General features: G+C 37.4%; 1 protein-coding gene across 2 annotated transcripts; it reads left to right on the forward strand.

The window, feature by feature from the left end:
* Positions 1–1,096: 1,096 nt before the first annotated feature.
* LOC144193021 (aldehyde dehydrogenase, mitochondrial-like) lies at positions 1,097–27,444 on the forward strand. Of its 2 annotated transcripts, XM_077711826.1 has the most exons (14): positions 1,139–1,298; positions 2,504–2,634; positions 2,799–2,903; positions 7,851–7,991; positions 8,299–8,378; positions 9,980–10,091; positions 13,453–13,581; positions 15,074–15,187; positions 17,119–17,221; positions 18,257–18,441; positions 21,074–21,238; positions 21,714–21,871; positions 23,263–23,377; positions 26,981–27,444. In XM_077711826.1, exons 4-14 carry the CDS (start codon positions 7,917–7,919, stop codon positions 27,011–27,013), a joined length of 1,269 nt encoding a protein of 422 aa, XP_077567952.1. In that variant the 5' UTR covers positions 1,139–1,298; positions 2,504–2,634; positions 2,799–2,903; positions 7,851–7,916; the 3' UTR covers positions 27,014–27,444. The 2 variants fall into 2 exon arrangements, with proteins under 2 accessions (XP_077567951.1, XP_077567952.1); XM_077711825.1 differs by lacking the exon at positions 2,504–2,634 and having other exon boundaries at positions 1,097–1,298.

Here is a 27,444-nt window from a genome sequence, read left to right on the forward strand (position 1 = left end):
CACACTCATGAGCTCGTCTGTTTAAATGAAGGTAAGCAAAATTGAATTTAGACAGGATGAAGTGGATGAAAAATGCAAAGGCAGTTGGCCCAGATGATATAACTTTGAAGGTTTCAAAGTGTTAAGCAGATGTTGCTGTCGAGATTTTAATATAGTTTAATACAATCTTAGAAGGAAAGATGTCAGCAGAATGGAGGAGACGTCAAGAAGGATACACACAGTTTTGGAAAATATAGGGAGACAGAGCTAATTATCCAGCCATACAATAAATTTTAAAAGTTGGTCCGCCAGAGAGTGGTTAGGACGTCGGCCTCACAGTGGAGGACCTGGGTTCAAATCTAGTGTGGAGTTTGCATGTTGTCCCTGGGCCTGCGTGGGTTCATGGTAGGTTGATTGGACACTCTAAATTGACCCTAGGTATGAGTGTGAACACGGATGTTTTGTTGTGTCCTTGTGCCCTGCGATTGGTTGGCCACCAAGTCAGGATGCCCCCCCCCCCCCCCCCCCCCGCCTCTGGCCCGAAGTCAGCTGGGATAGGCTCGCGACCCTAAATGCAGATAAAGCGGTTCAGAAAATGAGATTAGAGATAATAACAAATAATAATACCTTTTTTAAAGGCATTGATACAACAGGGGAACTATTATAAAACATTTGTGAATAAAATCAACTCCCTGTTAAATCACTAGAATTCAATCTTGTTGTAAAAAGCATGCAAATTCTATTGTAGAAAGTACTTTTTCCTGGATTTTTTTTAATCAGTTAAGTCTCTACCCAAAGTAAGTTATGAAACAAGTTATGGAAAAAATGTACGGTAGATATTTTTTAATTAATTTTATATCAACCGTAGGCCTGGATATTACTCGTTTTATTATTGTTTTATTTTACTTGAACTCTGTGAATCCATCAAGAATTTATGAAGTTTATGGTATTTTAGGGTAGTAAATCTTAAATTTTACTTCCGCTGCAATAGCCGCTTGTTATTTACACCACAAGACCCACTTTGAGACATCTACCGCTAAAATGTGATAATTCTGACGACTATTAAAAATAAATTGTAAAGACGATTGGTCAAATAATGGTGACGCCTATATAGGCGTGGTGATTTTTAAAGCGCTCTACAGGGACTGCGCACTTCTAATGCATTTTCGGATAACTCCAAGTGGCTCGTCACCTTATCCGAAATGCTCCGTGCGGTGATTTCTCGAACGCTTCCACGAGTGAAGGTTTTGTCGGGGTGTCGGTACTCTACGACGCCAATACCAGCACCAAACACCCAACCCGAAATCCACTTTAATAAGGTACATTGTTATGTCAATTTCTTCTGATCTGGACCGATACAGAGTAATTATGAGATTATTATTGCGAAACCTTTGTGAGTAACCTAATCGTGCGCACTATTATCAATAGCTACGAGGACGCTTCATTGAAGATATGTCTTGTGTAATCAATAGACTTAAGCGATTGAATAACCCAAACTATATACGTAAACGAAGCTCAAAGCGAACTGTTACTTTGGGGGGCTGGCTGTAGACAATCGGCAAATTTATCGCTCACCACTTTGTTGCAGTTTACTGAAGGGAGCTATTGAAAATGTCCCTTTTAATTTTGGCAGTAGCTCCGTAGCCAGTAACCGGTCAAACAGTCCCAGGGGCTATTTAGCAACCGGCTAAATAGACCCTGGGAATATTTGACCGGTTACTGGCTACGGAGCCACTGCCTTTAAATTTGATTATTGCTTGTACAGTCATACCTTGAGATACGAACTTAACGCGTTCCGGGACCGAGCTCTTATGTCGGTTTACTCGTATCTCAAATATTTAAACTTTCCTATAGAAATGAACTACATACAAAGTTACTCGCTCCCACCCTCTGGAAAAAAAACACAAAAAAAATGATATTACAGTTGGAAAACATTTATATTGGTTCTTATGTTGAAAGATAAACTGAGACATAATTCAGTATAACGTGGAATGCGCGGCGAGGGGAGAAAGAAAGAGACTTTTTGTATGGCAAGGCGCTTTTAACACTAACAGAAATGAACTTTGATTACGATACAGAAACACGTAAACGTTTTAATCTTACCTAAGACTAAACTTAATTCTAATTGTAATTTTTAATTGTAATTGTAGTTCCAATTCTATTTTCAATTCTACCTTTTCTTTTCCGGCTTGGCTCTTTTCCCCTCGTTTTCACCTTCACTTTTAGCTGGATTTTTAAAAGGAGGGTTGTTTGCTTTTGTCTCCCCTTCAAAATATGACAATGACGCACATAAATGTCCTCACACTAGGATAATGCACGACCACTTGCCAACTTGTCCGGGAAGGACTCCTCTCGCATTGGCCCCACACACGTACACCACTCATGTTTTTTGATTAGTTCGTGCTTAACATCGATTGACATCATACGCCTTTTCCTCGCACTACCCTTAATTGCACTTGCTTGCTTTGGACTAATTGTGTTTTCTTTAATTCTACACTGACTAATGCCCCAAAAAACACGGAAGAAATGCAACGCTCTGCCCAGTACTCCTAGATATCTTGACACGAGGGAAATGCGGCGAAAAAGACGGTGCACTGTTATAAGCAGTGTATCGCGTCTCGGCCATATGGCTGTCTCCTATGCTCGTATCTCAAGGTAAATATTTGCTCGGAATTTTACTCGTATCTCAAATTTCTCTGATTTTAGGGCACTTGTATGTCAAGGTATTACTATATTTTGTTTAGAGTGGGATATACACTATGAAAAGGTGCGTTTACTGAACAGCGTAAAACTCATTCACTTCTGCTTCATTCTTATAGCTGTTCATCAATAACGAGTGGCAAGATGCAACAAGTGGGAAAAGCTTCCCAACTGTAAACCCAGCAACAGGGGATGTCATCTGTCATGTGGCTGAGGCAAACGAAGTAGGCAAACACTGCTTTCTTTCAGTCAAGTCACTTTCTGCAGTAACAGGAACCAAAAGCAGAAAATAAGTAATATTATCAAAAACCTATTCAAGACCTAAATAGTTCTGAGGTGACAACACCATCACTAAAACAATTGTAATACTTTTATAGTCATGAATTCCTTCTGACAACCCAATTGTAAATTATACAACGTTGATGGTTCATCAACAAATTAACCAGGTGTACGATAAAATCACCACACAGCGCAAACATGATGGAATTAACATTTGCTTCCATTCATTTTCTGAGGTGTCCAATCCATTTGAACAAGGAATGGACAGCAACAAGAGTGTAGCACTCATGATGAGTGGCTGCCTTTGAATGATCATGTTTCACTGCTTTGCCATCCGATTGTTCGTAATCCTTCTAATTGAAATGAATTGAATCTCTATCGTCATTCATGTCAGGAAATGAGTTACTCATATATTCATTTTCAGTACCACATATCAACACGAGGGTTGCGTGGGTGCTGGAGACAATCCCAGCGAACTACAAGAAGGAGGCAGAGAACACCATGGTTCCAGCCAATGCTTGCTGACATATAGACAAAGCAACCTTTCACAGTGACACCCATGGAAAACTTTTTAGAGTGTCCAACCAGCGGAAGGAGTTAACAAAAAGAGAAAAAAAAGTAGATTGTGAAAAGACCATATTTTCTGAGCTCTAAATTGCAGTTTCCTTATAATTTGGGTGTGATTCGTGTGAAACTGTGAATTCACACTATATCCCACCTGTTATTTTTACTAAACCACAAAAGAGCGCTCTAGGCATGTGTGGATAATTTCAACATTGTCCGCAGGTGGACATTTTTTTTGTACAATCATACCTAAACTGTAGCAGTAAATGGATTCCAGGTTCTGCTGAAACAGGTAAACCGTGATGCGAGGAATGTGTTTTTATGGGTTCTATTTAATACTGATTGTACGACCCTCTTTGTACGATTTTAACTTACCCATTGCAATACTGTTCCCTAACAAGAACAATTGTTGAGAATTTAAAATGTTATAATAAATGAAATAAAAATTGTACTGTACTTTGTGATGATATGTGTATCCAAGGCTATCCATATGGCTAAAGTAGCTTCCACACACACACGATAGTCTTATTAGAAGACGTAATAACCATTTTTGCTGTCTTACTAAAAGTATTGGAAGTCGTCTTAACAACGGTAATCTCGTCTTTCTAGATAAAGCGAATGGCAGACTCATTTACCCTTAATTTGAGTGAAATGCCAGCCGAAGTGCTCGTTTTCTTAGCCAAATGAAGAAGTTGCAGCTTCTCAACGATTACATATATTTAGACATAGTTACAACCTTGGATAAAGCAAAATGCATTTCAGGCTAGCAGTGATTAATACACTCACAAAAGAAAGAGAAATCACAAAGAACAGTGTGAAACGATCCAAACTGCATGATAGATGGACACATTGTGGGGAGGAGCAACGCTAAAATATTTTGTAACATAGGCAAAGGAGTTGCCAGCATTGTTCGGTTTTTAGTCATTTATTTGTAATTTTTTACAGGCTGCCGTAGCTGACGCAGCAACAACAACCCCTCCTCTCGCGAAAATTTCTGCTCCCCTCTTTGCCCACTTTCACGGTGTCTTCAAGGACAGTTCGTAAACAAAACTTCAACATTAGAACCCGTTACAATATCTTAGATTCTGACTGAGTGCGGAGACTTGCTGTGAAACAGAGGTGCTCATTACTTCAATTGTGATTGACCAGTCCAGCTCTTGATAGATTTTTTGAGATCATGCAGCCAATGGTATTCTCTCACCACTCCTGCTTTGTGAGTAATGATCATGTTTTTAACACTATGAAATCCTGCTCATCTCATGGTAGAGGTACGGTTGGTTGTCATTAAGATATCGGTTGACAACCTGACACAATGGATGACCAAAATATAATGCAGCATAGAATGTATTTTTTTATACACATAGATTTTTTCATTTCAAGTTTACTTCAGTTTATATTTGCACTTCCTCTTAATCATGAAAAGTACTTAGTATATTAACCCTCACAAATGCCATGATCAATCACATAGTGTGATTAAAGCACCATAGAAAATAAACTATTTCACAGACCACTGTCAATATGAATAGAAAGTGATGCCACCGAACTCTCTCTGTTTTAATAGAACACTTTTAACAAATGATGAATAATACAGTTTTACCTCTACTTCAAAAAATATTTGGTTCCAGAACTTTATATGTAAATTATCTAATTCATTAATTCAGTCCTCACACAACTACCAACTAAACCCTTTAAAAATGGTCAAAGTGTCCCAAAAAAAACAGGGGGGGGGGGGATGCAAAGCTCCGCCCCGTGCTCGTAGACATATTTTATACACGAAAGAGATGTGGGAAGACGGTGCCATGGCCACCTGGCTTGCTCGCATCTGGAATTTTTTCTCGTATCTAGGGTGAATTATTCGATCGAAATTTTCATCGTATCTCAAGCATCTCGTAGGTTGATCTCCTCGTAGATGGAGGTACCACTGTATATGTTTTAGGGCATTGAATGGTAAACTGAAGGGCAATCAGGTTTTTTCTTTTACAGCTAGATTAGGGGTCTCAAACTCAATACCTGGGGGCCGCTAGAGGCAGAGTCTAGGTGAGACTGGGCCGCATCAGGATTTCCACAAGAAAAGATCTGGCAGTGCTTCTTTTCACATTGCTGAGTCACATTTGGCCTGAGGGGGGAAATAGTGGAGGCCCTCAGTAGAGGTTGAAGATGCTCATCAGTAAGCCTGGACCTGTACTTGGACTTATTGAAGTTCAAGGTGCAGAAGAGCTTCTCACAAGTATGTTTTCCCAAAAAGGCACATGGTCCGCTGGACCATTCGGGAAAGTTCAGGGAAGCTGGGGCTCAACTCTCTCAAAAATTGCCCACTTGGCTTTGAGTGCAAAGTTGCACTGCAGGTCAATGAGCTCCATTTGAAGCTCAGGAGGGGCATCTTGCACATCAAAGGAGAAGGGGTCCGCAAAAATTTGAAATGTGGCTGTGTGCCTTGAAGTCAGCAAATCTGTGATAAAATTCCTCCTGTAGCTTCGAAATGGCCTCAACATACTTCTCACCACTGAATGGTGTGCCTGCATCCACGAGAGCCTTGCATGCTGAGAAATGGCAAAGGTTTGCCTGAGAGAGCTGGGCTTTCCATAACACAAGTTTAGTACAGAATGCTCTCACGTTGTCATAGGCAGCACTGGCAAGTTGCCCCTGGCCTTGTAGCTTCTTGTTCAGTACATTAAGCTCATGTGTGATATCAACAAGAAAAGCTAAGTCCATGAGCCATTTGGGTTTCACTTAGCACAGGAACAGCATCCCCATCTATCTCCATGAAGTCTTTTACTTCTGCTCTCAACTCAAAAAATCTCTTCAACTCATTTCTCCTGCTCAGCCAACGTACCTCAGTGAAGTAGAGCACATCGCCATATTCTGACTCCATTTCCTCTAAAAATGCACGGTTGATGCATTTGAAGACAGACATCACATTGTCAAACTTCAGGCATCTGCTGCAAAGGGCCTGCTGATGGATAATGCAGTGCGGAGCTATGGCGTCCTCCACACTCTCCTCTTCCAGTTTTTTTAACAAGTGCTACCAACCCATTCTTCCTCCCTGTCATTGATGGGGCTCCATTGGTTGCTATTCCAACAAAGCTCTTCTATGGCAAACTGGCATTCTCAATGGCATCACACAGCTGGTGAAATATTTCCTGAGCGGTGGTCTGGCCATGCATTGGAATTACTGTGAACAACTCCTCCATCACTTCAAAATTGTCATCAACACCACGGACATATATTGCGAGCTGGGCAGTGTCTTTGATGTCTGTGGTCTCATCAAGAGCCACTGAATATACACTGAAACATTGTGCTTTCTCACACAGTTAATCATAAATGTCACTTGACAGGGCAGAAATGTGCTCTGCCACAGTGTTGGCAGAAATGCTGATGTGGTTGAACTAACTTTTCTTTTCTGGACAGACAATATGTGCAGCCTGTAATATGCACTTTTTCATAATTTCACCTACTGTGAATGGCTTTCCTGCTTTAGCAATCAACCCACAAACGGCATAGCTAACTTCGACTGCTGCATTACTGACTTTGGTAGCCTGCTCAACAAAGAAATATTGCACTCCCCACTTTTCTTGAAACTGTCTATGCTCATCACCGACCTTTCTCTTCACGGCAGGCTTTGAAAGATACATCTCTGGGGCTCTGTAATATGTGTTTCCACTTGGAATGAGTCTCGGGTTGAACTTTAACTTTCAGTCGCGCGGTTCTGTGGCGCATGCGCACTTTCGCTCTCCGATCGTATTGGATTACGGCAGTTCTCCGCATATCTCAAGTGTCATGTTAACGCACTTACTGTTAAGTTTCAGTTTCACTCGCAGAGATGGCTACAGACGCAGACACAGGCGGGATAACGGATCATAGTGCCTCATTCAGTTCTATACTGAGAGCAGCGAAGGACTGTGCGCGCTGAGCAGAGTGATCGGCTTCACGGCTTCTCCTCTGACCACTAACCTAGATTGTAATCCAGGATACTTTGCTCCTCTGCTTTAGGAAGTAATTTGACATCAAAACACAAACACAAAAATAGTCAATTTCTTCTACCCTCTCCTATATTCCGCCTCATATCGGCAGCTTGGGTTCATGTTCTTTGGATTTGTTCACAAAAAACATACGGTATCACCGGCGGGTTGCTTGAGCCTTTCCTAGCTGACTTTGGACAAAAGACAGTCTTAACCTGCATCCCTGCTTGCCCGTCAGTCCTTAAGTTGGTATTCTGCCAGTGGTAAATTGAGAATTCCGAAGATATAAATATGGTTAGTATTGCATTGTTATAGCTTGGTTAGTTTTCAATAGTGAAACTAATGAATGTGGTTTTATTTTCTGTCCAGGTGGATGTTGACAAGGCAGTGAAAGCAGCACGCAATGCCTTCAAATTGGGATCGCCATGGAGACGGATGGATGCCTCCCATCGTGGCCTGCTTCTCAGCCGTCTGGCTGATGCAATTGAGAGGGATTCTGCCTATCTTGCAGTCAGTTTTTATAAAAGACAGTCAAATACACGAGACCTGTTTTGTCTCTGTAACACATTACAAAAATCTGTAATGTTTTCCACACAGCATTTTGCGCTTAACCATTGATCCCTACAGAAACTTTGCCACACATCAAATGCTTTTAAGTCCAAAGTCTTTATTGACATATGCGATTGAAAAAGAGGAACAACATGTGTTGAACAAGTACTGATTAATTAAGTGTTTAAATATTTTTATTGGATCTTACTTCAATTGTTAAGTGTACAACATATATTTGGCTTTGATGAAATTGTGTTTGTTTTTATAGGAACTGGAGACCCTTGACAATGGGAAGCCATATGCTGTCTCATATACAGTGGATCTGCCCAATGTGGTCAAATGTCTCAGGTAACACACGAGTAACTGAAGGTTGGCATTATGTAGCCGAGGTGTTTTGGTCGTGATAAGGTTGAAGCGTTTCCTGTTACCGTTACTCCCCAAGACAAATTCATGGCTTTTTCTGAGTAATTTGGCACCCTAGGTAAGACGTTTATTAATTGGGTATTTGAACAATAGGGAGAGCTGTAGTAAATACACTGTCGTAAATGTTAGAATTTGTTTTAATCCTGATTCAAAGAAGCTAAGATTGTGGACACCTTGGATCTTCGAGTAATTTCCAGATGTGGGGTTTATGGCAAATAAATGTCGCCTCAGCCTCCTTGGTTCTTGTTTTTGGAACTATACAGACCGATGACCTGAGGCAGGGTGGGCAATTAATTCCACAAAGGGCTACAGTGGGTGCAGATTTTTGTTGCAACCTATAGAATAAAATTGGTTAAACTGTCTTTGTTGTATTGGTTGGAACAAAAACCTGCACCCACTGTGGCACTCGAGGACCGGATTGCTCACCTCTGACCTAAGGGGTACATAATCTTTGTAAAGGTAAATAAAAAATAAATAAATAAATAAATAAATAAATAAAAAGCGAGCATATATTGTGCCCCAAGGTTATTATGTGTAGACCCGCAGATTTTATGGTCAACCTTTGACTCACAGGTAGCCAGTGTAATGATTAACTGAGTGTGTATATGGTCTAATTTCCTTGTATTTATAAGGACTCTGGGAGCAGCATTGTGGATTACCTCCATCATCCTGACTGAATTTTTTTTTTTTGTTACGACCTGAATATTTGCTAGCCGCCTTGTGGTGTAGAGGTTCACTCGCCAGATCTCGGTGCGGACAGGCGCGGGTTTGATTCTCGCTTGCGGCATGATTGTGAGGGTGTATGATTGTTTGACTCTGTGCCCTACGGGCTGACTGACGACCGGTCTAGGGTGTAGTCTGCCTTTCGCCCGAAATCAGCTGGGTTAGGCTTCAACACTGCTTTTGAAGAGGTGCAGAAGGGAAGATGAACAAATGAAAATATGCTATTGAAACAATCAACTTTACTTTAACTGGATTGTGTTCCTTTACCCATTGAAGGCTCAGGGACCTAATTACAAGCACTACAATCTTAAGCCAATACGTCAGACAAGAATAATAGACCATTCTGTTTCCTGACCATCCTTTTGGCGCATTACTCATGGTTAGTGCATCAGCTTCACAGTTCTGGGGTCGCAGATTTGATTCTATCGGTCTTCACTCTGTAGTTTGCATGTTCTCCCTGGTCTTGTGTGGATTTTCTCTAGGTACTCTGGTTTCCTTCCATATTCCAAAAACATGCTGAATTTGCAGATGCAACAGTAAATTTCCCCTAGGTATGGTTGTGAGTGTGCATGGTTGTCCTTGTGCCCTGCGATCGGCTGCCCACCGATTCAGGGTGTCCTCCGCCTCTGGCCCGGAGTCAGCTGGGATAGGTTCCAGCATGGGTGTAAGCATGAACGATTTTCTGTCTCCTTGTGCCTTGCGATTGATTGACCATTTCCCTACAAAAAGTCACCACTGAAGAAAGAGCACTCATAATATATTTTTTCTTTTGTGCCCATTTGAAATAATTGCTATCTTCTCAGATACTATGCTGGCTGGGCTGATAAATGGGAAGGAAAGACCATTCCCATTGATGGAGATTATTTCTGCTACACCAGACATGAACCCATTGGAGTCTGTGGACAAATTATACCGGTAAGCTACAGATGAATTCAGTACAAATTCATTTGACATAAATGGTGAAAAGTAGGATATACTAGTCCATTCGAAGTGTAACAAAAAATGATCTGAATGATAGCGTGTTGATATGTAAGCGACTTGGAAGATTGGCTTATGCATTAGCCTAACTTTACCTTGAACCACAGTAACTCCTGAGAACCTCTTCAAGCACACGTGGGGAGAAAAAAAAAGTTTGACAAATCACGGATTCAGATTTTTCTACACAGAGTTTGCCCTTGTAATCCAGTGTTTTGATTATGGGGTTTGGTGCATGTGATTTCTTATAATAGAATACATTGGGGGTGATTATTGGTTAACATTATTGGTTTCATGGTGTTTCAGTCCTTCAACTGAAGCTGACTTACATAGCATTTCACACACTCAACAAACCATCCTATGAAGCACAATATAACCTATTTCTGGTTTGTTTACATCAATTGTTTCACTTTCCATTGACATTAATTCTATAGACGAATACTAACTAAAAGTACATAAAATGACTAAATATCAATGGTAGTCCTATATCATCATCATTAATTGTTTGCTAAGATGAGCAGGCAATGTGTTTCCCGAATACGGGATGATTAAAGTTATCCAATCCAATATATGCAGGCACTCTTTTCCTCTTTTTGCTGCCCAATAGAGTTGATTTAAACCCCAGCAACTATGGTACATGGTAACAATGTTTGACAATGTACCTTCTGTTACCTGACGCTGTACAGGTTTTGTGTTAAAGGCTTGTTTTCTCCATTATTTTCCCATTGAAATCCGTGTTATATTAAAGGTTGCTACATATACTTGTTCTATCTATATTTTTTTGATCGCCTTTACGCCTTCTCAACTGAAAGATACCTCAGGACATTTTTCTTGGTGTATGTTCTACCATGGTTGCTGTTTATAGCTTCCTACTGTTCCGTTAGTTTGTTTCATCATTGCTTGCAGTTCCTAATTAAAATTACATTCTACGGTCTTAATCACCTTAAAAAGCTGACCTCTTTAAAAATGTGGACACCTGGATCATTTCTTGTATGATTGTCTCTGGAAGTTACAACAATACAGTATTGTCATGTCTTTACACATTCTGTTCTCTAAGAATTAGCTTTCAAACTCCTCGAGGCCCATGGTGCCCTTTTGTGCAACATAATGTGCATTTGTAACTTCAAAAGGTTGCTGTAACTCCATAGTCAAAGAAGCACAATGTTTGAGGAACCGATTCTCCTTTCACAGTCACCATCTTAAGGCACAATAACAAGACTATTCTTGCTCTTGTGCTTTAGCATAACCACCTGTCTGCAGAGAGACAATCACAACATTTATTGATAGCTCTTGGGGTTGGATATTTTCCTATTTAATGTTCCTAAGCAGAATAGTTGAGTGCTTGTGATTGCATCAAACACATCCAGAACAATTTCTGGGCCTTTCATGAATTCCGGTACCTCCCTTTTGAAAATCTACACACGGAGGACAATTTACAAATTAGTGTGGCTTTTTTACAATAAAATCTAATTACTGTATATAAGATTTGGCGGCTTTTCCATCTCTTATGCTGGGGTTGAACGATTTCAGCGTGGTTAGTAGCTTTGTCACTTAACCTGAGTCTCTTGAAAATTTACCACATTGGGACATTTGAGTTCGATTCTGTAGCCAGTTCACTTCATAATAATAGTATTCTCACATTTGATGATTTTGACCCACACCTGTTCTCTGTATTGTATCTCAGTTCTAGCATTTCTACATCCTCTTATAAAAAGCAACTTTCTCTTCCTTACCCACAAGGGAGTGACTGCAAAAATAGGTACACAGTTATGTAAAGAACATGCACAATAATCATTGTATTATTTTTATTATACAGAGGAAAATTAAACTACTTTTGCACCCCTAAAACCATTTACAGTGCTGTGAAAAAGTATTTGCCCCCTTCCTGATTTCTGTGATTTTTTTCCATCACACACAGGTTTCATATCATCAAACCAATATAAGTATGACACAGAGACAACCCAAGGAAATGGATGTTATATAGTATTGTATTTTCCAAGGCACAAAAAAAATTACAAACTTGTCTGGCCCTCTGAGAAAAACAATTGCCCCCTGAACCTAATAATGGGTTGTGCGATAATTTGTGATGGCCTTTCACAACGCTATGGAGGAATCTTGACCCACTCTTCTGTGCAGAATTGTTTCAATTCTGCAATATTAGAGGGTTTTCTAATATGAACAGCCAGTTTCAGATTACACAACCGCATTTCAATGGGATTTAAATCCAGATTTTCACTTGGCCACCCCAAAAACCTTAACTTTTTTTTGCCATTCAGAGGTGGACTGATTAGTGTGCTTTGGATCGTTTTCATGCTCCATGTTCCAAAGGTGCTTTAGGGCGAGCGCACAAACAGAGGGCTGTACGCTCTCCTTCAGAGCAGCAGTCATTCTTCCATCAATTCTAGCAACTCATTGTTGTCCTCAGGTAGCAAAGGAGCCCCAGACCATTACACTGCCATCATCATGGTTCACTGTTTGTATAGTGTCCTTTTGATGGAATGCTGTGCCATTTATTTTTGCCAAATGTAACGGGCTGCACGCCTTCTATTAAGTCCAACTTTTGACTCATCAGTCCACAGAATGTTATTGCAAAATTGTCGAGGATCATCAAGATGTTTTTTGACAAACGTAATACAAGCCTTTATATTCTTTTTGGATAGCAATGGTTTTTACCTTGGAACTCTGCAATGGATGCCATCTTTGGCCAGTGCTTTTCTTATGTAGTCATGAACTTTGACCTTAACTGAGGCCTGCAGTTCTTTGGATGTTTTTCTAAGTTCTTCTGTGAACTCCTGCATGAGTCGTCAATGTCGCACTCTTGGTGTAATTTTAACGGGCACTCAATGTTACTTTCCAAGTATGACTTGTTTTATTGAGTTTTCTTTCAAAGCTTAAAACTGGTTGACTTGAAATTTCAAGTTGAAGGTGTAGTGTTTCATTTGTTGTCCTTTCACTGTTTTTATTTAACTTTTTCAGTAAGCATTAAGCATTACAATAATTATCTCTCAGCTATTTCTGTCGCCAAACAGAACACACTAGCCACTACTTAGCTCACTTAAAATCTGCTAGAATTGTGAGATGTGGGAGCCTAACACACTATTTAAACTTTGGAACATTTTCAAAGACCAAAACCAGGATGTGCAAAAATGTCGCACTGTTCTGTGTGAAACGTAATCTTTTAGGTGGACTGTAAAGGCTTTGTTTTGAAACTGGAGTCATAATATTTGCAATGTGAGATCAAACCATTGAGAGGTCATGCAAAGTGGTAAAATTCTATTTGCTCTTCCTTTTCTCTTTGCAGTGGAACTTCCCCCTCTTGATGCTGGCGTGGAAACTTGGCCCCGCTCTTGCAACCGGTAACACTGTGGTGATGAAAGTCGCTGAGCAGACCCCGCTTACCGCTCTCTATGTATCCAACCTGATAAAAGAGGTACTTTGTCCATGTTGCAAACTATAACAATCTTTACTATGGAAAAAAAAGCTGTCACTTCACAGTATTCTGTTGGACTTGTTTAAGTAATTATTCATTTATTTTCTGAACTGCTTTCCTCAAAGGTTGTGGGGGTGCTGGAGCTTTTCATCCATTCATTCAATCAATGATTTTCGGAACCGTTTTATCCAAAATAGGGTCGCAAGGGCTGCTGGAGCCTTTCCCAGCTGACTTTGGGCCAGAGGCGGGGGTTATCCTGAATCAGTGGCCATCCGATCACAGGGCACGAGGAGACGGACAACCGTTCACTCTCACACTCATGCTTAAAGGCAAATTTTACTGTCCAGTCAGCCTACCATGCATATTTTTGGAGAGTTTGGTATTCGCTCATCCAGCTAGGTCTCCGTGAAGCACTTTATGCAGATGCTCCGACATTGTCCTTGTTGTCTGATAAGCGCTGTTAGCTCTTCCATCTTATTGGGGAGAGATCTTGCGTTCCCCATAATAATAGATGGAATGCTGGGTCTGAAGCATTTCTTTTTCTCCTGACATTTTCGTCCAGCTCTGCATCCTCTTCTCTTCCTCTTTAACTCCGCGGGGAGGTCCAGGGGAATCCAGGTGTTGCGTAGCGCTATCAGTTGATCCTTTGTGTAAAGCAGCGTAGGCATGGCTGAGTGGGTCAAAAAGTAGTGTCCAAAATTTGATGTTTGAATTTGAAAAGATAAACTAAACAAATAGATCAAAGACTGCCTCTTGCACAGCTTGAGTCTTGGACTAGTCTTGAAAGTGAAGTTTTAAAACATTAAAGTAGCGAATATAATATATAAAGTAAAATCTTAAGAGACAATAAAACATAAAAATAAAGGATTAAAAAAATCTGTAAAAAAGGTGTAAAAACACAGAATACGAGTGAGGGTTTAGGGAGCTATTGCAACAAGCAACTGCTTTGAACGGCGCTTATGATGAATTTTATGTGAATAAATGGAAATAACACCATAAAAAAATTGTGAAAATTTATTTTTTACCATGATTTTGAGAAAAAAAATCCACCATCAAGTGTAAAGGTTATTGAAGCACAATAACGTTTTTACATGTAGTTTATGATTTTTACGGTAATATTCTGGGAACAGCTCAGTCCCAGTGATAGACGGATGGATGGAAAGATTAAAATCTTAAAATAAAACAAACAAAAAGAATGCAGGGCCTTTACAAAAAAATAAAAATAAATCAAAATTGCCCTTAAATTATCATGATGTCACCAAAAGACGTGCCCTCCATTTTTCAGCATGTTTTCCATGTGTTGCAAATGCCACCCACTGCCATGTATGGAAAATGTGTACATTGTTGAACATTAATGATTCCATTTTCTTGATAATCATTGTGTGATATTATTCTTTGACTAAAGATGATAATGTTAAGACAAAATACAAACATGCTCAATTTTGTCTTATTTGTTTCAATAGTTTACTAAGAATGAACATTTTATTTTCAGGTGGGGTTTCCAGAAGGTGTGGTTAATATTTTGGCTGGCATGGGGCCTACAGCCGGTGCCGCTATCGCAAGACACATGGATGTTGATAAAGTGGCCTTTACAGGATCCACAGAGGTAGAAAAAGCCCTCCCTTCTTCCCAACTTTTCTCAATGATTCAAAAAAATAGAATGAAAAGCACAATATGCTAACTTATGTTACCTTGGTATTGTCAAAAAACAATGTCACTGACAAAATGTTTTTTCACGGCACGTCTCAAACTGCTGAGTGCAACAACATGTACCAATATGATATAATAGGGAATAAAGATTCTGTATGCCTTTTATATTGCGTGTTGAGAGGAAAGGTTTATTTGAAACATGGAAAGATTAATGATTCTTGATCATTTATGGTAGTATTAGATTGTTTGCTTTTCAGTTGTGACCTTCGGAAAAACGCTCTATCTAAAAGTGAGTCATTGTTTTATTAAACAGATCAAAGCTCTGGAAAGGTTTATTTGAAACAGGGAATGATTAATGATCCTTGGTCATTAATGGTAGTATTAGATTGTTTGCTTTTCAGTTGTGACCATTGCAAATTTGCTCTACAGATGCTCCCCTACTTATGAACATTCAACTTACGAACAAACGGTACATACGAACATGTCTGCAAATTGCGTTTGTCAAAAAATGTTCGTAAGTTCGATTTTGTATTTGAGTAGTGTTTCTTTCCGCCACTAATACCGACGCCTGGCGCTGAGAACTCAGCTCACCCAACATCCACATTTCTCTGCCCAGTATGTTGCAATGCGGAAGTGTGTGACGTATCTCCATTGCACAAAGAACCTTTTTCATTTCTATCATTAAATATCTAGTGCATCCATTATTCAATATGGTTGGTGAAAAACGAAAGGCTTCTAGTGAGGGAGGTGCAAGGAAGAGGCAAGCCATTTAATTTGAAATGAAAGTGGCAATAATAAAGAAGATTGATGCGCATGAGAAAGTGGTGAGCGTTGCACGGGAATACAACTTGAATCGTTCAACCGTCGGTACCATTTATAAACTGAAAGATCGAGCAGCAGGACCCAAATGTTGAACGTTGCACGAAGGTTGCAAATCAATTGAATGATGTCATACAGTGCTACCACATTTATGATGAAAAAAAAGAAGAAAACCGCAATCGTCATTAGATTGCTTCTTTCGGCCAGTTTCTAGTAAATCTCTCCATCTCTCTAATGTATGTATACAGTACTGTATGTATTGTCTCCATTTTATTAAATGTTTTTTTTTTCAGTACAAACCAATGCTGGTTACTTATACAAGCCTTACACATACAAATGCACTTATATAAACCTTCAATATACTTATATAGGCCTTAAACATAAATTATAATACAAAATATAGCACTGAATCAACTATAATTTGAACAATTTCAACTCATGAACAAGCGCTCGGAACCTAACTCATTCGTAAGTAGGGGAGTGTCTGTATATCTAAAAGTGAGTCATTGTTTTATTAAACAGATCAAAGCTCAGGAAAGGTTTATTTGAAACGGAAAGATTAATAATCCCTTGATTAGTTATGGTAGTATTAGATTGTTTGCTTTTCAGTCGTGACCATAGGAAAAATACTCTATATCTAAAAATGAGTCATTGTTTTATTAAACAGATCAAACTTCAGTTATAAATGCTTACTAATGTGTTATTGACATCCTGATATAGCCCCACTTGCATTTCATGGGAAAGTGTGTGCTGTCTAATCTAGATGTGAATATACATATTACATAAACTGCTGTAGGTTGGGAACAAACAAGAAAATGAATGTCACTCAACAAGACTGACTATGAAAAAATACAAACGTTCTAAAACTTTGACATTAATGCGTAATTTACAGTTTCGGTGAATTATCGGTTGTCTTTGATCCAAAAAGTCAATTTATTTAATAAAAATATTTTTGCCAATGTTCCATATTGACTTCTTGTTACCAAGGTATAGTCTAAATTCCCAACAATATTCAAGAAACGAGAGCTGTTACCGCAACAGATTGTTGTATGTTTTTTTTCCTGTCAGGTTGGTCATCTAATCCAACAGGCTTCAGGCAACAGTAATCTGAAAAAGGTCACTCTAGAACTTGGAGGAAAAAGTCCCAACATCATCATGTCTGATGCAAAAAGTAGGGTTTTATTGTTTTGGTTACAATGTTATCTTTTTTGGTTCATAGTCTATTTTAATTATAAAATGCACTCTTGTGTTGAAATTATTATGAAGTAGATGTTAAGCAAAGCTTTTGATCGTTGTTAAAACCTTTATCTTTCAGATTTATTTTTCTGGGGGGGGAGGGGCTTTCCTTATTTCTGTACATACAACTTAGGATGTTTTAGTTTACGCAAAAACTGCACATCAAGGTACTTAAGTAAACAGTATTTGTCAGCCTAAGCCCAGGATTCCTGTGGGTACTTGAAAAGCATTAAAGTATTGAATTATAATTAATGTAATTAAGGTCTACATTTTCTGTTAATTCATTGTTGGTGTTAAATTTTGACTATACATATACATAAATTAATTAATTCAAAATACTTTAAGTACTGTGGTACTCAGTGTAGTCCAATCAGCAAGAAATGAACTGCCAAAATTAGACCAGAAATGCGAAAAAGATCCAAGTTATGAAATTCCCTAAAAAATAAATGCATTGCCACGGATGCATTGATTCTCACTTTAGAACACCGTTACTCTCTCATCTCTTCGCTCTGATATCATGACAATAAAATTGTTCTTTTCAATTCAATTGGCTGTCTCACATCAACCACTATCCATTTTTCAAGGTTATCTCTTAAATACCTGTCCACCTCAGCTAAAGGCTCCCTTTATTAATGATTGCAATTCCCCTTAAGCGAACGCGGCACATTTTCACACATGATTTACTTTCCCGGGCCACACAAAATGATGTGGGGGGCCAGATTTGGCCCCCGGGCCGCCACTTTGACACAGGTGGTTTAGTTGGTAGTTGTGTGAGCACCGTGGAATGAATTAGTGAATTTACATATAAAGTACTGCTCTACTTGTGAAATTTTCAAGTTACGAAAAAAGTTCCGAAACCAATTAATTTCGAAAGGAGAGGTACAACTTAGACACATCAATCAAGATTTTTTTTAAATCATTTACTTTTTTCTTTTGTCAAATGATAACATTTTGTCTTTTTACTTCTCAGTGGAAGATGCTGTGGAACAGGCACACTTTGCTTTATTTTTCAACCAAGGCCAATGTTGTTGTGCTGGCTCCCGGACGTACGTTCAAGAAGATATCTACGAAGAGTTTGTAGAACGCAGTGCAGTGAGAGCTAACAGACGAGTTGTGGGAAACCCGTTTGATTTAAAGACTGAGCAGGGTCCTCAGGTGAGTTCTGGTTATGATTTTCTTGGGTTTTATTTCATATTACAAGTATTTACTGTATTTATAGAGGTTGTTAATAACATAAACATAATTGGGATATTAGTTATCTGTTATTTGTAGCAGTGTTCGGTAACTGTACAACAGCAGTCAAATTATAGGAAATGGGACAGTGTGAGACTGTTCTAGTGTGCTTTTATCCAACGGGTCCTTATGTAAGAGGAGTGTCGAGGCCAATGTTTTGTGTTTCTTTAAAGCTGCGACCAGGTTACAGTACAATATAGGCATTTTTAGAAAGATTACCTCACCTACCCTGAGCCAAAACTGCCCATTGAATTTAAGGACAGGTATTAAGTGATAGATCTGAAAATACAACTTCAGGAGCAGGTTAAGAAAGAGTGAGATCAGTTTAATAGCAAGTAGACATTTACATTTCATGCACGTCGGTGTGTGAATTGTAAGGATACTTAAGCATTTTTTAAACAGTTAGTCAACAGTCCTAGGAAGTACAATTAGAGCTCCCACCCCACAAAATACATTTAAGAAATGGCACTTGCAAGACAAAAAATACCTTTTAACTTGTATCGCAGGAGGTCGATACACAGTTAGAGCATTAACCAGTTGAGTTAAAGATCAGAATTGCTTGCCAGTTATTAAGAAAGAAAATGGTATAAGATCTACCGGTACTTGTTTAATTGAACTCCTTACAGGATGGTAGGCGTGACCGGACGTTTGGCCGCCGGTCTTTTGATCGCCGGTCTTTTGATCGCCGGTCTTTTGATCTCTTTTCGTCGCCGGTCAAATGGTGACAGAGAGTTTACTGTTGAAACCAGCTCTCAAAATTGTATTCATGAGAGAGAGTTTAATATCTAAATATCTACTGTGTTGAAGACGCCGTGCGCACGGCACGGTCTCTTACCAGATGTCGAACAGTAGCGCCTGGGTTCCCGCTTCGGCATATTGACCTCCAAGGCTCTTAGGACCAAATGATAGGTTAATTTATAATAATACTTTAATATAAATATTAAAACACTGCAGGCAGACATCTGATTCAATTATTGACATTTAATTAAATAGGCACATGGTGGATAGACTTATAAGTTAGAATACATCCAGACTTCCTCTCGGTCTCTGCACTATCCTCCCGAACAGTAATTTCTCGTACGGCTAAAAACAAACATTTATATGAATTTAAACAATCCCGCCTTCATTTGGTATGAAAATTACATAAAGAAGCGAGAAGTGCGTCACGATGTAGGAACACTATGCAAGTGTTTCTGGAAGTGATTGATATCCATCTGCTGGTATCAAGAGTCCTTGACGACTCTTCGCTGCAAACCGAGATCAACAGTCCTCGGAGCCCGGGACTGGGTGAGATGTCAGATCAACAGTCCTTGGAACGAGGACTAGGTGACTGGTTACGATCCTGAGTTCTCTTTAGACAATTTGAAGAATGCTTTCCTACAAAAATGATGAAATGCACATATAGATAGATAGATATAGATAGATATAGATAGATATAGATAGATATAGATAGATATAGATAGATATAGATAGATATAGATAGATATAGATAGATATAGATAGATATAGATAGATATAGATAGATATAGATAGATATAGATAGATATAGATAGATATAGATAGATATAGATAGATATAGATAGATATAGATAGATATAGATAGATATAGATAGATATAGATAGATATTGATAGATATTGATAGATATTGATAGATATAGATAGATATAGATAGATATAGATAGATATAGATAGATATAGATAGATATAGATAGATATAGATAGATATAGATAGATATAGATAGATATAGATAGATATAGATAGATATAGATAGATATAGATAGATATAGATAGATATAGATAGATATAGATAGATATAGATAGATATAGATAGATATAGATAGATATAGATAGATATAGATAGATATAGATAGATATAGATAGATATAGATAGATATAGATATAGATCTCTATCTCTATCTCTCTCTATCTCTCTATCTCTCTATCAGTGCTATCTATATCTATCAGTGCTATCTATATCTATCTATATCTATCTATATCTATCTATATCTATCTATATCTATCTATATCTATCTATATCTATCTATATCTATCTATATCTATCTATATCTATCTATATCTATCTATATCTATCTATATCTATCTATATCTATCTATATCTATCTATATCTATCTATATCTCTATACCTATAGGTATAGGTATAGGTATAAATATAAAAAAAATGTGTTGTACATAAAACTGATCACAGAAATAGTAACAATGTTCCAAAAACATTTAGTACCAGCTTTGTGGAACTTAAAAACACTTTTTCAACATCTGGAAAGCAATTTGAACAAATGAATAACTTTCACAGCAATTATCTTGTCTGCACGTACTAAAACACTAGCGGATAATACATGAACTACAAATTTTAAAGAAAATTCATTTTTTTTTATACAATGCCGCTTTCTTCCCCAAGCCGTACCAAACCACCACCAGACGGGCCGGATCCGGCCCGCGGGCCGTATGTTTGACACCACTGCCTTAGAGCAAGACAAAATATTGGAATCATTTGTTTCACATTTATGTTATGTTATGCTTCTTTGGGGTGTAGGTGGATGAAGAGCAGTTCAAAAAGATTTTGGGTTATATCAGCAGTGGGAAAAGGGAAGGCGCTAAACTGATGTGTGGAGGCGCCGCGGCTGCTGACAAGGGATATTTCATCCAACCTACTGTGTTTGGAGATGTTGACGACAACATGACTATTGCCCGGGAGGAGGTTTGTCACCACCTAATTTTCGCCCTAATACACTTTGTTTAAAAGTTTTATGAAATAATTCAGTAAGTGACTTCAAAATGATAGCAAATCCATCTTGGTAATGAAATTAGGTCCTACTTCATCTTTCTTTCTCAGCTGCTTTGGCCCCGCCTACTAAAATTTCAGAGCAGATGACACCCAGTATAATAGTGGCATCATTTACATTTTTTGACATGGTCAAAGTTTCATAGCACCTTTAAGATAAACTTGAAGTGTTCTGTTTCAAATTTGGCATCTCTTTCTCTACCCTAAAAATCACTGATTGCTACTGGAGGGAATGCATTCGAAGCAGTGAACTGAGAGGGGTGGCAGTGAATGAACATTCCTCACAGCTAAAATGAAGTGGATGTCTATAAGAAATACACATCAACCCACACACAGCACAAGGTTAAATTGATGTTTCTTATGTGTCATTGAAAGTCTTTTTCCATGGCAGATCTTTGGTCCTGTAATGCAGATATTGAAGTTCAAAACAATCGAGGAGGTGGTAGAGAGAGCGAATGATTCTATATATGGTCTTGCTGCTGCCGTGTTCACCAAAGACATCGATAAGGCTAACTATATCTCCAATACCCTGCGCGCTGGAACAGTATGGTATGTGGGCAAAACTCTGTCATCTAATTGCTCATGAGGGAGATAATAACAGAGGCTATGCATCTATCTGGCAATGAGTGCTGGTTACAAATTTAGTCAAGCAAAAGGGAGCAATCTCTGGCCAAGTAGGTGTTATACCAAATATCACAGATCCCATCATCATTGTTGCGGGCCAATTTTCAGTTATGGTTTCTTTTAATGGGCCATTATGTCTATGACCTAGGGCTGCAATCATGAATTTATTAATCAACTGTTGGCATCTGAATTTATTTTTTGTGGTTGATCTAACTGAAAAACATTTTTTTTCCTTTTGTTAAAATCAGACATTTCTTTAATGTATTTACATTTTTCATTATACAAAATGGGAGGGTTGTAAATTTACTTGGTTTTGAATTTGATTTAAAAAACAAATGTTCTGATTTCTGTAGTCTACAATCTCTCCTCATTGGTGACTGAAAAAAGTGACTTGAAGGGGCAATATGTACGACTGGCGGCTGAAAATGGTACTGCAAGCACAAACTATTGAAGCACACAACTGCTGCTTTGAGTTGCAAGATAAGCACTTTGCAATAGAGAATCACTGAGTTATCATACCAATCTTTCGTTGTCATTAAAAGCATACACAATTTTATTTTGCCAACCAAAATTAACATGCATACAGATATTTTGTCAATTGGCCCAAATTCTACATATTACTTGCATAAACATGCCAACTTTATTCAAAGTACATGCCAACTTTATTCAAAGTAACTGCAACTTTGGCTTCCATTGTTATTTATTTGCTTGCTTTTCAGTTATCTCAATTGTGCGAAGGCATCTCCATTGCCTCTTTTGTTTCCAAATTTGTCAAGACCCCTTTACCATTCGGAACAAGATTTTTTTGCTCTTAGTTTACATTGGTAATTATGACTGACAAAGACAGAACTGATCTTATAATTGGCTTATGGTAGAAGACTGCATATTAGTAAACACTGAATCAAACCCATATTTTGTCACTTATACTTTTAAAATTGGAATATCTCCGCTTACATATTAAGAACCATGCTAATAAATGATAAATCTTACAAAATGCAAATTTACCAGGCCACAAATGATCTGGCCGAATCTGGCCCCATATTGTGAGTTTGACGTGCTCTAGACCGTTGTCATGCATTATATCAATTACTCATTTTATCAAGTATCTGATGGTTGAATCATTTATAGAACATGTTAATGCTTGCTGAATACATTAGCAGCACTAAAACAAAAATTCAGTTTGCTACATTAAGGCATCAAAAGTTCAGATACACCTATATGTATAATTCTGTTCAATTGTAGAGTGATCCACTTTGAAGAGAAAATAAAATTAGTTGGAATGGAACTTTTTATAATTGTCAGTTTTATTTCTGCAGGGTTAATTGTTATGACGTGTTTGGGGCCCAGGCTCCATTTGGAGGATACAAGGCTTCAGGAAATGGGAGAGAGTTGGGACAATATGGCCTAGACAACTACACGGAAGTCAAAACGGTAACTATTTCGACAAAACGTCATGTATACCGTATTTTCATTTATAAAGGCGCACTTGAAAGTCTTAAATATTCTCCAAAATAGACAGGACACCTTATCCAGGGCACCTTATCCAGTGCGCTTTATATATGGACCAATACTAAAATTGTTCTGACGTTAAATTTAAACAAATCAGTCAATAGGGTACACCATCTTCTACAGCTCTCACAACTACAGCAAGCAGCTCCCGACTCTACTATTTTTCCTGTTGAAAAAGTACTGCGCAGTGACTGCTGGGATATATAGTACTTTTGTCAATACACCCAGTATGACAGCGAGCACACTAATTTGGTGCTCATGGCCATTCCGGCTGTATCTACAAAAGAAATCCTGCCGCTAGATGTTGGTGTCAACAGAGCATTCAAAGCTAGACTGCTATCTCTGGAGATAGGGATAGGGAGATAGAGATATATTATATCATATATACAATATATATTATATACAGATTATATATATATATATATATATATATATATATATATATATATATATATATATATATATATATATATATATATATATATATATATATATATATATATATATATATATATATATATATATATATATATATATATATATATATATATATATATATATATATATATATATATATATATATATAGATATATATATATAGATATATATATATAGATATATATAGATATATATAGATATATATAGATATATATAGATATATATAGATATAGATATATATATATATATAGATAGATAGATATATATATATATATATATATATATATATATATATATATATATATATATATATATATATATATATATATATATATATATATATATATATATATATATATATATATATATATATATATATATATATATATATATATATATATATATATATATATATATATATATATATATAGATAGATAGATAGATAGATAGATAGATAGATAGATAGATAGATAGATAGATAGATAGATAGATAGATAGATAGATAGATAGATAGATAGATAGATAGATAGATAGATAGATAGATAGATAGATAGATAGATAGATAGATAGATAGATAGATAGATAGATAGATAGATAGATAGATAGATAGATAGATAGATAGATAGATAGATAGATAGATAGATAGATAGATAGATAGATAGATAGATAGATAGATAGATAGATAGATAGATAGATAGATAGATAGATAGATAGATAGATAGATAGATAGATAGATAGATAGATAGATAGATAGATAGATAGATAGATAGATAGATAGATAGATAGATAGATAGATAGATAGATAGATAGATAGATAGATAGATAGATAGATAGATAGATAGATAGATAGATAGATAGATAGATAGATAGATAGATAGATAGATAGATAGATAGATAGATAGATAGATAGATAGATAGATAGATAGATAGATAGATAGATAGATAGATAGATAGATAGATAGATAGATAGATAGATAGATAGATAGATAGATAGATAGATAGATAGATAGATAGATAGATAGATAGATAGATAGATAGATAGATAGATAGATAGATAGATAGATAGATAGATAGATAGATAGATAGATAGATAGATAGATAGATAGATAGATAGATAGATAGATAGATAGATAGATAGATAGATAGATAGATAGATAGATAGATAGATAGATAGATAGATAGATAGATAGATAGATAGATAGATAGATAGATAGATAGATAGATAGATAGATAGATAGATAGATAGATAGATAGATAGATAGATAGATAGATAGATAGATAGATAGATGTATATATCTAGATGTATATATGTGTATATGTGTATATGTGTATATGTGTATATGTGTATATGAATATATGAATATATGAATATATGAATATCGAACTGCAACATGAGATTATGGCTACGTGAGGTGTACGTCAAGCGACCGGATTGCTTTTTTCACGGCTCGCCGTCACTTTTGATTTGCGACTCCATGCGTGCTCATCTCACATCAGCGGTAAAAAATCAAGTCACGAAAATGAACTCAGAGCTTGCCTTCATTCCCGGAGGCTTGACTCAAGAACTCCAACCACTGGACATCGGCCTCAACCGGGCTTTCAAAGCAAAGATGCGAGTGGCATGGGAATAGCGGATGGTAGCTGGCGAACACAGCATCACGAAGAGTGGAAAGCTGCTAGTCACGCTACGATTTGCGAATGGAATGTGGCCGCCTAGGCGAACATGTTTGCTTGCACGGTTGTTCGAGCTTTTGTCAAAGCTGGCATCATCTCCGTGGAGCCACATGGCAATGACGGTGACTCTGAGAACGAAGAGGGGACCCGATGTCATTTGGACAATTGTTTAATTCGGATCCAGAAAATGAAGACCGATGGATTTGTGGGTGACGCGAGTACATTGTAAAATGGCTAAATAAAGTACAATCGAACTCAGTTTTTCTTCGTTTGCCTTTTTAAAAACGTGTTTTTGCGTGTGCGTGAATGTTTAAGTTAGTGTATGTTTTGCCATGCCTGGCTACGTCTTTTTTAAAGGTGCGTCTTTTGTGTGCGCCAAATACAGAAAAAGCACTCGTTACTGACACTGCGGCTTAAAATGTGATGTGCCATATAGTCGTGAAAATACAGTACACTTCCCATAAAATGTTTGTAATTTTACTTGTATATACAGTGGTACTTTGACATCCGAGTGGCCAGACATACGAGCAATTCAAGATACGATTAAAATTTCGGGCAAATATTTATCTTGAGATACGAGACAACTTTTGATATACGAGCAGACAGCGGACGTGAGATGCTGTTCATAAGAACATCACGGGCACTGTCTCTCCCCGCAACTCCCTCTTTGTAATGTCACTGCGAGCATTGGGCGGAGCGTTGCATTTTTTCAGTGTTTTTTTTTCCCCGTTGGTCAGTGTGAATGGCGTGTATTCTACTTCTCGTTTGCAAGTGTCCGTACGTTATCCCATTGTGAGGACATTTGTGTGTATCATTTTGGGAATATTTTGAAGGGAATACAAACTCAAGATACCCTTGATATTGACTGAAAGTCAGTGTGGAGGCGGAGCAAAAAGAGCCAATCCGGGAGAGGAAAGGTATCAAAATGTCAAACAAAATTAGAATTAAGTTTAGTGTTAGGTTCAATTATACCTATTGAGTTTCTGCATTGTAATTCAAGTTCATTTAAATGTTTGTTTTGTTACGAGTGCATCTCTCGCCCCAATGCCCTTTGAAATTTTAGTACTATTAAACATTTTAGTAATATCAAACCACTGGTTATGTGTAACTTCATTAATGGATGGCGAATTAGAACAAATAAAACATTTGTTCCAATCCAATATACTGTTTTTGTTGATAAATTTGTTTTTAGTTCATTTCAATGGGTAACGTTCATTTGAGTTAGAAAATCAACATACAAGCTCAGTCCCAGAACAAATTAAGCTCGTATCTCGAGGTACCACTGCACTTGAGTTACATATACTGCAAGTAAACACACTTATGTCATTATTAATCCTTTAATAAGATAAACAAATGGCTATAATGCAACCTCTTGTAGCCTTCCTTCATTTCATTCATTTGTTTATTTCCAGGTGACCATGAAAGTCCCACAGAAGAATTCATAAACATCTACACGCCAAGAGAATGTTTTCTGTAATCATTATGGAATGTAATATTGGGGTGGACTTTACAATTCCAGTAATCTATGCTGTTTGTATGGGTTGATATTTTACACATTGATTTGACAAATTCAGTCAAATGGTTGATCTTCATACATTTTAAAATAAAATTACCTAGCCTTTGGTCACTGAGGATATATTCCTGAATATGCATTTGTATGCTTTGGCTAGATTCATCCAGCCCAATTTCAGAGAGTAATGATAATGGAAAGAGAAACACTTTGGAAAATTTGGAGCTCAAATATCAGTTTTTTAAAATGCCATGCAAAATCTTAATCTGCATACAGTCTGCTCTAATTACAATGGCATGGCAAACATTTGCAATTGGTTATTTTGGTCTAAAATAATGTCTGTTCAATAAAATTATTGCTGAGGTA

The sequence above is a fragment of the Stigmatopora nigra genome, unplaced genomic scaffold (assembly GCF_051989575.1).
Source record: "Stigmatopora nigra isolate UIUO_SnigA unplaced genomic scaffold, RoL_Snig_1.1 HiC_scaffold_43, whole genome shotgun sequence".
Taxonomy (NCBI): Eukaryota; Metazoa; Chordata; class Actinopteri; order Syngnathiformes; family Syngnathidae; genus Stigmatopora; species Stigmatopora nigra.